Source organism: Taudactylus pleione, unplaced genomic scaffold, assembly GCF_031769625.1.
Source record: "Taudactylus pleione unplaced genomic scaffold, aTauple2 ptg000788l, whole genome shotgun sequence".
NCBI classification, from domain to species: domain Eukaryota; kingdom Metazoa; phylum Chordata; class Amphibia; order Anura; family Myobatrachidae; genus Taudactylus; species Taudactylus pleione.
The window spans coordinates 5158726-5173271 of NW_028285190.1; the positions used below are offsets into that span (position 1 = coordinate 5158726).

Consider the following 14546-nt stretch of genomic DNA (forward strand, 5'->3'; position numbering starts at 1 on the left):
GTGCAAAATTCCCAAAGGCATCCCTTCCTAGGCAGGGAGAGAAGTGAAGCACCAATGCCCTCATCTCTTGCTTCCAGTGGCATTCCTAGCCCAGTTCATATAAACCACCACTCCTATGATTCTAGAAGCCTGTTTAGACTTACATGCCTTTCATATGGTTATTGAACTCCTTATTGACTTATGTATTTGTACATTAGGATATGCCTTATGCCAGAGGTTCCCAAACGCGGTCCTCAAGGCACCCCAACAGTTCAAGTTTTAGAGAGATCCATGGTTGAGCACAAGTGGTTGTATCAAATTGACTGAGGTACTAATTAAATCACCTGTGTTCAGCCATGGATCTCTCTAAAACTTGATCTGTTGGGGAGCATTGAGGACCACGTTTGGGAACCCTGCCTTATTCAGTTGTTGTAATATTTTACATGTGATTAGTAACATATTATGCCTCTCTCGTTTCACCAACTCCAGGATGCCAAAGCCAAAGATCTCCTTTCATGCTTAGTGTGCTGTGGAGATCGCATGCCGGCTGAGCAGATCAAAGCTCATGAATATTTTCAGATTGACGAAGTGATCTCGGCTGCTTCACCTGAAAAAAGTGAGGAGATTGATGAGAAAACACCAGCAGACTTTGCTTGATGCCATGCAGTGTGTCCAGCACATATATTTTTGTGCAACCAAATAGCTGCTGGTTAACACTCTCTGTAACTGTATTTTGAGGAAAGTTAAGTTAATTATCGTTTTCATATTAAGTTTGTGTTCTGTTAAGCTCACTATTTTCATTTAATGGCATAAAGACTTTGAAAGCTATTTCCTTGTCCCGTTTCTTTTGTCTTGGGTGCTTCATGAGCACACTATGGTCCTCATTCAGAGGCACTCGCAAGAAGCGAGCGCTCGTTCTGAATGAGGGCGGCCGCTTGTTTTTTTTAGTGCGGCCTCCTGGTCGCTAGCTAAGCTGTGGGTTACCAACCACAGCTTCAGCGGCCGACCAGGGTGATGGTCGCGATGGTCAAGACCATCGCGACCATCGGGGCTTGCGACGAGACCCTAAGGTTGGGTCTCGGCAACCGCAAGCCCCAGGGAGCTTCTTGCTCTGATCGAGCAGGAAGCTCCCCACTGACATCAGCAGTGATGTCAGTGGGGAGCTTCTTGCTCTGATCGAGCAGGAAGCTCCCCACTGACATCACTGCTGATGTCAGTGGGGAGCTTCCTGCTCGATCAGAGCAAGAAGCTCCCTGGGGCTTGCGGTTGCCGAGACCCAACCTTAGGGTCTCGTCGCAAGCCCCGACGGCCGCCCACAAAACAGCAGGTGTTCCGTCAGGAATGCCTCCGTTTGTGTAGCCACCCACCCCACCCCACCCCGCCCCTCCTACAAAACGGGGCGAGTTTCGATCACCATCAACAGCCACCCCATTGTAGTGCGCTCCGGAGCGAGAGAATTTCTCTCTCGCTCCGGGGCTTGCGCAGTGCGGCCGCTGCGTGTGCGTAGGGTCTTAACATCAACCCGGTTACAAGCGCTCAGCGCTTGCGACTGGGTCTGAATGAGACCCTATGTCTGTAGGACACTATTCAAACAGCTGCAGTTATGTGGAGAGAACACGTCCTCTAATTAGTGCTTGTGCTGCACCTTTACTTGAACAGGAAGCAGGCTGTCACAGACAATTATTGTTTCCTGTGGAATGGCCAGGAACATTACAAGTGGTTCCTAGATTTGACATAATTTGTGTCCAACATTCCATATAAAACTGCATAATAATTACAAGGGAAACAACGGATAAGTGCATTTCTTCCTAATTGTGCTAGTGTTCAATCTTAAATAAAAACAATTCCTCCCAATATGCTATGAAAAGAATATAGAATACAACATTTCAATTCGTTTTAGTAGACATGTGTAGTGCATAAAATAAGTTGTTCCTGAGGAATATGACTAATGAAAGGGAAAATGTGAAAATTGGTTCAGCCATATGGGTTAAAACTTGTGGTCCTGTTGGGCTTTATATCTTACCGCACAGGATGTTCTATCCCCGTTGGTGGTGTTATATTCTTTTCTCTGTGCCAATTTTCTGTAAATATCAGTGGAGCAGCGATGAATGCTCACCTTGACCTGGGCTTAATAAAACTGAGACATAGGGCCGTATTCAATTAGAAGCGAAATTCCGTTTTCCACGAAAAAGTATCGCCGATTGCGTCTTTTCGTCAGGTCGGGACTTATCTCCATATTCAATTCCAGCCGGTTTTCATAGCAGGTGAAAAGAAGCCCAACATTTTTATTTTGGGGTGCAAAGGTAGGGAAACCTCTCAGAACCCTTGGGACAGCCCCCAAAGGACAACTGTCAAAAAATCCCGGGGAAAAACTTAAGAATACCCCAAAAAAGTACTTTCATTTTGGGGGTGAAAAAGCACAAAGTGGGGGGACAAGTATAAAAACTAGCGAAATAGACTTCTTGGGGGTCTGCAAGGAAGGGTCAGGTGTTTTTTTATTGCAGGTGCATTCCGCAGGTGCGGTTTTCAACTTTTTTAAACTTTCAGTTTAGGAATTTAAAATATATTAGCACCCATTTTCAAGTACCCAAAATTTGATAGGTCTACTTATTTTCACCAAAAAATACTGCTTAATGCCATCCTTCAACAATTGTGCAAAGACGCTAATAAGAAGCTATTGAAACAACGTAAGTACCCAAAACCGTTATAATAGGGCTATTCGGACACATCTACATTGATCCCCAATGTTACTGCATCTTTTTGGGGGGTTCAGGCTGGTTCCCCCAATTCTGACAGCACTTTCCGCCTGTTCTGGATTCGCCGCTATCCGTTTTCGCGTGTTTTGCAGTTGAATACGGCGAATAGCGGGGACGCGCACAATAAGTTTCCGCATCCAAAAGACGCGATGTCGGCAAAAAGTCCGGCAGGCAAAACTTTTCCGCGGGTGCGAAACTAATTGAATACTGCCCACGGACGGAGTAAATATTAATACTTTTACCTGTCCATATTTTGCCATCTGTTTTATCAGGAATCCTATGTGCACTGGTGGGTCTACATAGAGACCCTGATCACTCTGAGTGTCAGGCTCCCCTCTGCTCACATGATACAAAATAGAATAGAGGATAGACAGAAACTCGTGTGTGTCCACAAAACTTAAAGTGAACTTCAAGTACACATAATGTACGGTAAGAAGCCTACTTGTGGGCCAAAGCAATATTAATGAGCATTTAGCCTATCTGTTTACTTGGATCTAGTAAAATGATTTCCCGTCAGTAAAATGTCTATGTAGGTCATTATCTAGAACTGATCGCTAGTAGATAAGCTGTATTTCTATGATTTGTAATGAGATAACAGCTGGCAGATTCCAAACTGGATACATTCAGTATCCCGACACTGGGGATGCCGGCGCTTAGAATACCGGCATCGGAGTCCTGACACCTATCAGAATCCCGGCACTGGCACCCCAAAGGTAAGTAGCGGGGATGGGGGGAGGGTTAGGTTTAGTGTACGCGGAGGGGGAGGTAAGGTTTAGGCACTAGGGGGAGGAGGTTAGGTTCAGGCATAGGGGAGGGAGTGTTAGGATACCTACCGCCAAGTGTTATGTATCCTAACCCTGTCGGGATGCCTGCGTCGGAATTTTGACCGCCGGTTTCCCGAGTGCTGGCATTCCGTACCCAACCCATTTCAAACATTTGAACACTGGAAAAAGGCTATTACCTTCATTCTGTCCATCCAAAAATAGGCATAGGCTGTAGCAGTGGTTAGTACTTATAATGGTGTGGTATAACAGGTCACACTGAAACCTGTTTGCAGGTTCACCACAAATGGGGTAATGATTGCTAAGATCACTCCCACGTACTGCAGCTACTTAGGAGACTGCTGAACAGCTAAAATATTTGTACTATGGGAAAGTAGAACCATTGGACTTGTTTTTTGATCCGTTTATTTTACGTTTCTGGTACAGGTTGAGTCTCCCATATCCAAATATTCCCGAAATACGGAATATTCCGAAATACTTAATTTTTTGGGCTTGACTAAGATAATGAAACCTTTGATTTTTGATGGTTCAATGTAGACAAACTTTGTCTAAGGCACAAAATATTAAAAATATTGTATAAAATTACCTTCAGGCTGTGTGTATAAGGTGTATATAACACATAAATGCATTCTGTGTGTATATTTGTGCCCCATTCCCAAGATATTTCATTATGATATGCAAATATTCCAAAATACGAAATATTCAGTTATCCAAGATACCCCTGGTGCCAAGCATTTTGGATATCGGGGACTCTACCTGTACTACAGCTATTGCATTATTAATATATCTCTGAATCAAATAGCATAAAAGTTGGATATATTTTATCTAGTTGTCTCTCTGACTCTTATAACATTTGTATAAAGTTCTCCATTTAAGATGGTGTATCAGTGGTTTATTACAACATAGCAAGTTTGAGCGAATGTTACAGAACAAATTATGAAGTCTGACTCAAAGTTTGAATTTCTACATCAGTGAATCATTTTAAATTGATACAACATTTCTACAGTGTATATTCTCTAAACACAATGAAGACACAATGAATACGGGCCTTTAATAGGAAAATGGAGCACTGTGAAAGTCATTAATTAGACAGAAAATATTTAGTCAAGTCTTGCTTTTCGGTTTGCACAAGTGTACCTAAATCACACTGGTTTGCATAGCACAATAATCACCTTTTTATTGGAGCAGGACTCATACATGTCCAGGAGAGAAGTTGGGAGAAATATATATTTTTTTTTAATAAGTTTGTTTTAACTCTTCAATGATAATGAATTTAAACTTGCAAACAAAATCTGGATTACCAGAAGACTGAGAGAGCATTTGCATCTGCAATGGTACTGTAGAAAAACCAGAACAGACAATGACCCAAGGCTTTCTTCTTTTATTTAAAGGGTGGAAGAGAAGAGAGAAAGGAGAATGAAATCGGGGGGGAAGGATGGGAAGGAAAGGGAATGGGAGTCCGTGAAGAGAAAGTAGAACTGCAGATTTGCAGTGAATCAAAATGATTTAAGCAGCTAAAAAAGTATTTTAATTTAAAAAAAAAAAAAAGCTTCACATACACAACAATGGCAGTAATAGAAACAGCCCTGATGTCCCCTCACTTTTATGAATAATTGAAGTTATAAATTAGGCTTTGAATTTCTGATTTCAGATCCCAGTGTACGCCAGTGTGTGAGAATTATGTGTAAAAGTTATTTTACTGATTTTTGTAATAGAACAATTGGGTGGTCAGATCAGGTACTGACCGTAGTACAATGGCTCGGGTTATTTACCTTGAATTAACACTGCACCCCTCTCCATAGCAACTGTGTGGTGAGAGTAGCACCGTTGCTAGTAGTCCCTGACCTGAAACGTTTTAAAACATCAGATATATGGACCAATAAATAGTCAGTGGAGGCTCCAAATATAATTACCGGTTGCCTGCTCAGTCCTATAGGGTGAAGTAGTAAAGATCCAGCAGGGTTGGATCTTTACTACTCCCTTTACTACTCCCTTTTTTATATCACAGCACAAGACCACTAGTCAGGATAGCACTGGTTCACAGTGTTTCCTTGTCTGTCTGGAATTGAAATCATTTACTTATGATTGGACATTTATGATCCTATATAAGTTATTTATAACAGCAACATTATCTTCTAAACTACGGACATAACTCATATATTAACATTGCCACTGTGCAACTATTCATTTGCATGAGAATCAGTCTCCATTTCGACAAATGTACAATTATCTTATGTTTTTTATTATGTGAATTGAATCTTATTTTTATTTCTCTTATCTATGTATTTCAATTAAATGGTTTATGATCTTTATCAGCGCTCCCTTCTTTTCCATATCTTCTTTCATAGGGGCTAGCCACCCCTCAGGTGTAGCTGCTCTTAGATTTCATTTTTTCCAGACAACAGCGCCCGGTCTCTTGTATTCTACCTGACCTGAAACTACTATTGACACCTGTTATTATCTAGTGGTGCAGTTTTCCTCTAAACTCGCCCATGTGAGACTAGCCTTGATGCTTTCTATGCAATACCCGTGTCAGTTCCATTTGCAATTATTACAGATGAGGAACCTCAATGATACAATCTGTCTGGCACTTGACCGGCATAGAGAAGAGCAGTGAGGCTTCTGTGTAGAGTAGGACTCTAGTCCATATTGATAGTGAATGCCACACAAAACTGAGTTGTACAGTATGTTAAAAGTCATGGACCACAAGTTATGTGTTACTCTTTACAGTTATTTTTGGGATTGGTGTAGTTTTGACTCAAAGGTAACTCTGTTTTAATGATGTACTGTATATAATAAAATCAAGTGCTGATAAAAATTGTCATAATGTTGGATGTGTGCATACAGGATTCAATGTGAACAGCACCCATTGGCTGCTATTCAACTTAATTTAGAAGAAAAATAAACACAAGATGTGGAAGAAGGGAGCATGGAGGCGGACTGGACCAGTGGTGAGTGAAACAGAAAATGCCAACTGAAGTGGCATTTAGCGAGCGGGGCAGTGGCTATCATGTATGGCAATGGAGAGGGCGCACAGTGATATGTGGAGGTGGAGAGGGAAAAGAGAGTCACAAAAAAGGCATTAAATCTACAGTAGTAACATTCAGGGACAGTAGCTGGTTATCCTGGCTGTGAGGTCCCATGGAACTACTACTGATTGAAAAATTCGACTTCCATCACCATGACCACTTTTGGAGTGACTTCTAATTCCTCTTTATTAATCTACCAAAGATTTAACATCAGATATACCTTATTCTGAATGCATATTTATTCACTTACAAGCGGTCCGACTTAGGAAATATTTGGCTACAGTATCATTTTGTTTTTTATTTATTGAAGTATACATATTCATGAGACATGGTTGGACTCTCTCCCCTTCACAACTTATTTAGGCACCTGTTACTTAAAGCCCTCGTATACCTTCTTTAGATGATTTAAAATTGGTTTGCATTTGTTCTAGACTGGTTTATGACCTAGTATATCCTATAAACCAACTATTTTCATATTACTACTCGTATGGATGTTTTTGATTTAGATTTATTGTATGCGTACAGGCTTCTGTGTCATTACATTTACCGATTGGTATTCTATTACACTTTTAAGTTTCATGCTTCATTAAATAGGAACGGTTTCTTGCATGTTTGCAACTGATTAAATATTACTGTTTGTCTCATTGAATATCCAGTACATGTACAGTAGTGCTAGAAAGTTTGTGAACCCTTCAGAATTTGTTTACATTCTGAATAAATATGACCTTGAATGTGTTCAAAAACAGAGAACCCAATAAATCAAATAACACTTTTTATTTATTGATTAAATAAAAAAGATCCAACATAATTTTTTTTTGCTACAGAAGTGAACCTGTAGGATTCAGTGATTAATGTTACCTCCTTGAGCATTAATAACTTCAGTCAACATTTCTGATAATTGCTGATCAGGCCCAAACCATGATACTGCCACCACCGTGTTTTCCAGTTGGGTTGAGGTTCTTCTGTTTCATGTCTGTACAGTGTTTAAACCAAAAACTTCTATTTTAGATTTACCCATCCACAACACATTCCAATAGTCTTCTAATTAATTCAGGTAGTCTATAGCAAGCTTAAAGCAGGGAGCAATGTTTTGGATAACTGTTAGCAATGTTTCTTCTTGATATCCTTCCTTTCCTGACAGTGGAATGGTATAGACCAAAGTCTGTAGAAATAATTTTGCTACCTCATGATGATAGAGAACTCTTTCTAGAGCAGTGGTTCTCAAACTCTGTCCTCAGGACCCCAAACTGTTCACATTATCCAGGGCACCTAGCAAGTGCATAGGTGTATTCTTTACTCATTGACACATTTTAAAGGATCCATAGATGGAGCAAATTATCTCACTTGCTAATCTGTGAGGAGTCATGAAAAACATGAATTGTTTGGGGTCCTGAGGGCCCCATTTATCACCAAATGTTAACACCAGCGGCTTTAGTTTAGTATCGCAGTGATACTAACGAATATGCCGCTGGTATTCAACATTACCCTACCGGCGAGGTCCAGCATCCTCCACTAGCTTCTTTGTCATGTGCATGCACAACGGACAGTCTGCGCATGGGAATGGCAGTTTCTTCCGCAGGGGACCCCCAAGTGCCTGGAAGGCTTTACTGAAGTTGGAAATTCCGTGCTGGGTCCCCATTTGGGCAATGGGGACCATCTCGCCATCTATAGATTGCGTAAGCGATATAGTGCAAAAAGCGGTAATCTTAGATTGCTAAAGCGGTTATATCTCGTTGATAAATGGGGCCCTGAGTTGAGTTCTATAGAAATCTTCTATGATTGAGGTATAGCATGTTATGGATCATTTTTATCAGCAAATTATTGAAACCTATCCCTCTGTGTTTTATTTTGATGTATTTTGCTAGTTTTATTACTTGGATATCTGTACACATTCCATGTGCTCTAAACATTATAGAGGGATTACACACTTTCTATCACCACTGTAGATTAACTTAATGAGATATATAAAAAAAAAACTAATTTCTTTTGACTGCTAAATCTTTTTTGCATGTGATACATAAAAAAAAAAAAATATGTATTTATTAATATGTTAAAGGAATGTGCAAATAATACAGACAAGTCACAATCCTGTTATAGACTTCACCACCTAATGCAGTTGTCAGGGAAAGCTCTCCAGTTGTAGTGGTTGCATTTGAAAATGTAAGCAGTATTTATATTATGTGATATTGAGTCTGGTGCGAGGGCCTGCACATGCCTCCCTTTAACTGGCTTTAACTGTAATAGCTGTCACGAGCAGAGGTAAGCAGTAGTGTACAGTGCGCAGAGTGTGTGCTAAACAAACACTGTACCACTTTATACACTGAAAAGCTAAAAGTCATGGGATAGCAGTATGTAAAGGTAATGGTAGGTGGCGTCAATGTATTGCGATGTCTTGGAAATGCCCAGACCATCATCAGTTGTAATCTTACATATTGTGAGTCAGTTTGAAGACCGGCTAAGCTGCTCATGACAAGGCAACGTTAATTATCGGAGTTCGAATGGGGCATGATACTGGGTGCCCAATGGATGGGACATTCCATTTCCGAAGTTATGCGGATATTCAACATTCCTCGATTTAGGTCTCACGTGTGTACCAGGAATACCTCATGGAAGGCATTACCACCTGGTAACAGACGAGCAACACTGGCTCAAATAACATCCACATTCAATGCAGGAGGTACCAGATGCATATCCAGCAGGACAGTGCAGCGTTCTTTAGCTCCCACTGAATATGGGCGCAGAAGACCCACCAGAGTGCCCCTGTGACACCGGACACAGCATCTCACCTGGGTTCGTGACGTTGGTAATTGGACCCTAGAGAACAGGTAACATGTGGCGTGGTCCGATGAGTCACAGTTCCAATTTCGGACTGATAGCAGGGTTTGGGTGTGGCGCAGACCGCACGAGGCCATGGACCCCATTTATTAACAAGGCTGGTGATGGTTCCATAATTGTGTTGAGTGGGGTGACGTGGCATGTGTTGAGTCCGCTGGTCCTCCTGAATATGTCATTGAATGGTAACCACTACTTTGAATTGCTTGATGACCATTTGCAGCCCTTCATTGACTTCATGTTCTGCCACAATGATGGAATATTCCAGCAGGATAAAGTACCATGTCATCGGTTCCAAGTTAGCCAAAATTGATTTGCGGAGCATTCTGGAGAGTTAAAATGAATGGTGTGGCCACCATGGTCACCCGACATAAACTCAATCGAGCATTTATGAGACGTGGTGGAGAGGTCCATTCGCACTCAAGATCCTGCACCTACAAATAGGGAGCTGTGGGACGCTATCCTGACAGTATGGGGTAACATCTCTCCAGAGGTCCTCTGTCCACTTGTGGAAACGATGCCACGTTGAGTTGCTGCACTTCGCTGGGCTAGAGGGGGTCCTACACGATATCCCATAACTTTTGTCACTTCAGTGTATATGTATGTGTGTGTGTGTGTGTATATATATATAATATATATATAATCAGTGCCTTGCAAAAGTATTCACCCCCCTTTGCATTTTTCATGTTTTGTTGCCTCACAACCTGGAATTAAAATGGATTGTTTGAAGGTGTGCATCATTTCATTCACAGAACATGCCTACAACTGTGAAGTTGTGTATTTTTATATTGTGAATCAAACAACATTTAGGACAAAATAACAGAAAACTTCAGCATGCATAACTATTCACCCCCCCTAAAGTCAGTACTTTGTTGAGCCACCTTTTGCGGCAATTACAGCTGCAAGTCGCTTTGGATAAGTCTCTATGAGCTTGCCACATCTTGCCCCTGATATTTTTGCCCATTCCTCAAGGCAAGACTGCTCCAGCTCTTTCATGTTGGATGGTTTCCGCTGTGAACAGCAATCTTAAAGTCTGACCACAGATTCTCAATTGGATTGAGATCTGGGCTTTGACTAGGCCATTCCAACACATTTAAATGTTTCCCCTTAAACCATTTGAGTGTTGCTTTAGCAGTATGCGTCGGGTCATTTTCCTGCTGGAAGGTGAACCTCCGTCCCAGTCTCAAATCACAGGCAGACTGAAACAGGTTTTGCTCAAGAATATCCCTGTATATAGCACCATAGATCTTTCCTTCGACTCAAATCAGTTTCCCAGTCCCTGCTGCTGAAAAATATCCCCACAGCATGATGCTGCCACCACCATGTTTCACTGTGGGGATGGTGTTCTTGGGGTGATGGGATGTGTTGGGTTTGCGCCAGATATAGAGTTTTCCTTGGTGGCCGAAAAGTTACATTTTAGTCTAATCTGACCAGAGCACCTTCCTCCATACATTTGGGGAGTCGCCCACATGCCTTTTGGCATACTCAAATCGTGGCTTCTTATTTTTATCAGTAAGTAATGGCTTTTTATCTGGCCACTCTTCCATAAAGCTCTGCTCCTATGGAGTGTACGGCTTATTGTGGTCACATGCACAGATACACCATTCTCTGCTGTGGAACTCTGCAGCTCCTTCAGGGTTACCTTTGGTCTCTGTGCTGCCTCTCTGATTAATGCCCTCCTTGTCCAGTCTGTGAGTTTTGGTGGGCGGCCCTCTCTTGGCAGGTTTGTTGTGGTACCATGTTCTTTCCATTTGATGATCATGGATTTGATGGTGCTAGGGGGGATCATCAAAGATTTGGATATTTTTTTTATAACCCAACCCAGAATTGTACTTCTCAACAACTTTGTCCCTGACTTGTTTGGAGAGCTCCTTGGTCTTCATGGTGTGATGCCTCTTGCTTAGTGATGTTGCAGCCTCTGGGGCCTTTCAGAAAAGGTGTGTTTATACTGACAGATCATGTGACACTTAGATTTCACACAGGTGGACTTCATTTCACTAATTATGTGACTTCTGAAGGTAATTGGTTGCACCAGAACTTTTGAGGGGCTTCATAGCAAAGGGGGTGATTATATATACACATGCCAATTTCCCGAATTTTATTTATAAAGATTCTTTTTTTATATATATATTTTTCTCATTTCACTTCACCAATTTAGACTATTTTGTGCAGGTCCATCACATAAAATTCAGATGAAAAAAATAAATAAATTAAAGGTTGTAATGTAACAAAAAATGTAAAAAGCCAAGGGGGTGATTATTTTTGCAAGGCTGTATATGTGTGTGTATGTATATAGGTAAATAGAAGCCTATTTAGCAGCCTTGATTGCCAGACCACCTGTGAGAGGCTAATAAAGGGTATGTCAGTCTCTCACTGCCTGGGGAACAGGTTACTTATACCCAGTTGTTCTTCAAGATAACTTACCAGTGAAATGATCCTGTACACAGAATATTAGATTCTGTTTTCTATAATGTAATTTTACTTTATATACACAATGCTTGTGGGCTTTATTTATCATTCAGAGCAGAAGTAGTTTCAGTACTATTAGTTATTGCTGGCATTACCATACCTCATACCTGCCTCCAGGAGGGGAAGCCAAGTGAGAGGTGTGGGGGATGTGGTACTGCAATCATGTAAACGAGTCCACACTATACCAAGCTGTGATTCTCAGTGTTGTAATGTAAATTGTGTAATTAAGCCCACCTGACCACGACAGCAAGCAGCATGCGGGAGAAGGGCTTACTCTCCTCAGAGTCCAGATGCCACCGAAAATTCAGGAGCTTCCCAGACATTCCAGGAAGTATGACATAACTGACACTAACAAAAAAAAAAAATCCCTTAAGTCCTGTTACACTATACAGCCTCTGGCGGTGTGCCACCCATACAAAAAAAACATTTGGTGACATGATGCACACAACACTAGAGGTTCCACCTGGGGGTGCTGGGTGACGCAAATTATGCCCTGGGTCAGAGAAGGACATGCCCCTATCAGCTACACACGGCTTCTGTACTGTGGGTTTGATGTTTTGGTGATTGCACATTCGCCAGAGCCGCAGTGCACATGAGCCCGATGGTGCGGCTCTGGTCGTGCTGGGGGGGGGGGAGATTTGCAGCCTGATTGACAGACTGCAGCCATTTGGGAACAGCAACGGGGAGAAGCATCTAAAACGCTAGCGTGTTGTCGACATTTTAGGGGTGTATCAATGCCAGCAACTGCGTCAACGGACGCAGATTCATTGGCCTTGGCAGCTGGACACTCTGAACGACCCTAGAGTTGCGCAAATGTTCAATTGTCTTGCCGATGATCACGATGATGAACCAATGCTGCTTTTTCGGAGACAGGCAGTGGATTTGAGAAGCTAGCAGTGAGCGTCCTTTTACAAAAGATGCCTCATGCTGCATTAGCATAGCTTCTCAGATCTGCTGAAGACGCAGCACAGATCAGTCCTGCGTCCATCTCTGAATCAGGCCTTTAGTTGCACGATCTCCCTGAAATTATTTGTCAAAAGGAAGAACGTATGATGAAGCAGGCAGCAAGAAATCATTAATATCAGCTTGTTTAGTAACTGCAGATGATTGCGCTGTTTTTTTAAAAAGTCACCATGCACAGCAATATATAAAGCAGTGCAGAATAAGAGGCGCATATTGTGTTTCCCGGGCAACACAGCTGCTTCTCGCACAGCCATTTCAGCTGTCTAACTTTGTGGCTGTTAATGCATTGTTCCTCATTTTATCTTTCTCTCCTCCATTAGATTTATCCAGTAAAGCTGGTTTCCGTCTGAGTACTACAGTTTAAACTAATCCAGGGTTTCATTGCGCGAACAGTAAAACAGTTTTAATAAGAGGAGTCTGAGACCTCTCTAAATCCCCACTTACCAACACAAAATAAATTCATGTCCTTATTCCCCTTTTTTTTTTTTGGTACTACATTTAAAATACAGCCCTATGGACTCGCTAGCTGCTGAGCTGAGATAAACTGCTTTATAGAAACCGGAATTAACTCGGCAGGATCTGTGTTTGTGTACGGCACCTTACCATATTATTGCTGTGATTATTTTCATGTAACTATAAACAAATTATGTCCTTGTCAATCTCCTGTGACAACTGCATATTGGAATCATTTCTAAATATTTGAGAACATGGCTGTGTTTTGTGTTGTCTAGTTGCAGTTTATTTGACGTGTGGCAGATGCACTTTTGGAAATATAAAAGTTTTGTTGATGGAAAGACAGAGACTTTAAGACAGCGGCAGTGATGACATATAGCAAAGTGTCATGGTTCTGTCTGCATCAGCCTAGAATCATACTTTACCCGACAGAGAGCTTCTGGAAAAGGGGGCCCAAATCTTCATAAAAATGTTGTATTGGCCGCAAAGAGGCCACAAAAGCTGCAGCGTTCTGCAAATATGGCTAATCCACGCCCTCCATTTATAGAATATGCATATTGGCAGCCCTACATCTTGCAATCTATGGGCCTGATTGACTCAATGCCGATGTTTGTGCAGTTGAGCAATTATCGGTAATCTGTGCATGTGTCATGTTTCATTTTCGTCATCACAAAGTGATTGACAGACAGGGACCATTTGTGGGAGGCAACGGGGGGGGCGTCTCAAGAGAGCTGTCCTTTGTGATTTTCTTCATGCATACCGGTGTAACTATCGCCGGCATGCATGCGAAGAGTGGCAGGATGCATAGTATCCTGAATGCGATGCATCATGCATCCCACACAAGGCCTGATGTGTATGCAAAAGCGAAATGAAGCAGCATGTATCTGCGGTCGCCCAAGCGAGTTTATGCAAATGACATACACCCTCCTTCTCTTGAGTACATCCGAGCAACCGAGCGTGCAAGGACTGAGACGCCCACTGTTAGCACTGTCGTACCCATTGGTGCATCCTTATACTCCACAATTGGTCGCACCATCAAAAATTGCACAAATCCTATAGCAGGTGCAGCTTCTACATCTAATCACGGTCTCCTATGCTCACGGTCTCCTATGCTTGCGGCTCTGTGGTTGTGACTACACCCACTTGCATTTACACTCCCATAATACGCCCTCTGAACGGACCATTCTTGCGTGCACTGCTAGTCACCTCCCAGGAATGCACATCACATTTCTGCCACCTTTCTGTCTGATACCATCTGTTCCAATCCCAACATCACCTTTGTG

At 42.0% G+C, this 14546-nt stretch overlaps 1 protein-coding gene across 1 annotated transcript in view; it reads left to right on the plus strand.

The window, feature by feature from the left end:
* Positions 1 to 807, plus strand: part of STK31 (serine/threonine kinase 31) — a 171657-nt gene extending 170850 nt beyond the window's left edge. The window contains exon 24 of the mRNA XM_088457856.1: positions 469 to 807. Coding sequence (XP_088313982.1) covers positions 469 to 636 — 168 coding nt within the window. The 3' untranslated portion in view covers positions 637 to 807. The remainder of the gene's footprint in view (positions 1 to 468) is intronic.
* Positions 808 to 14546: the final 13739 nt, after the last annotated feature.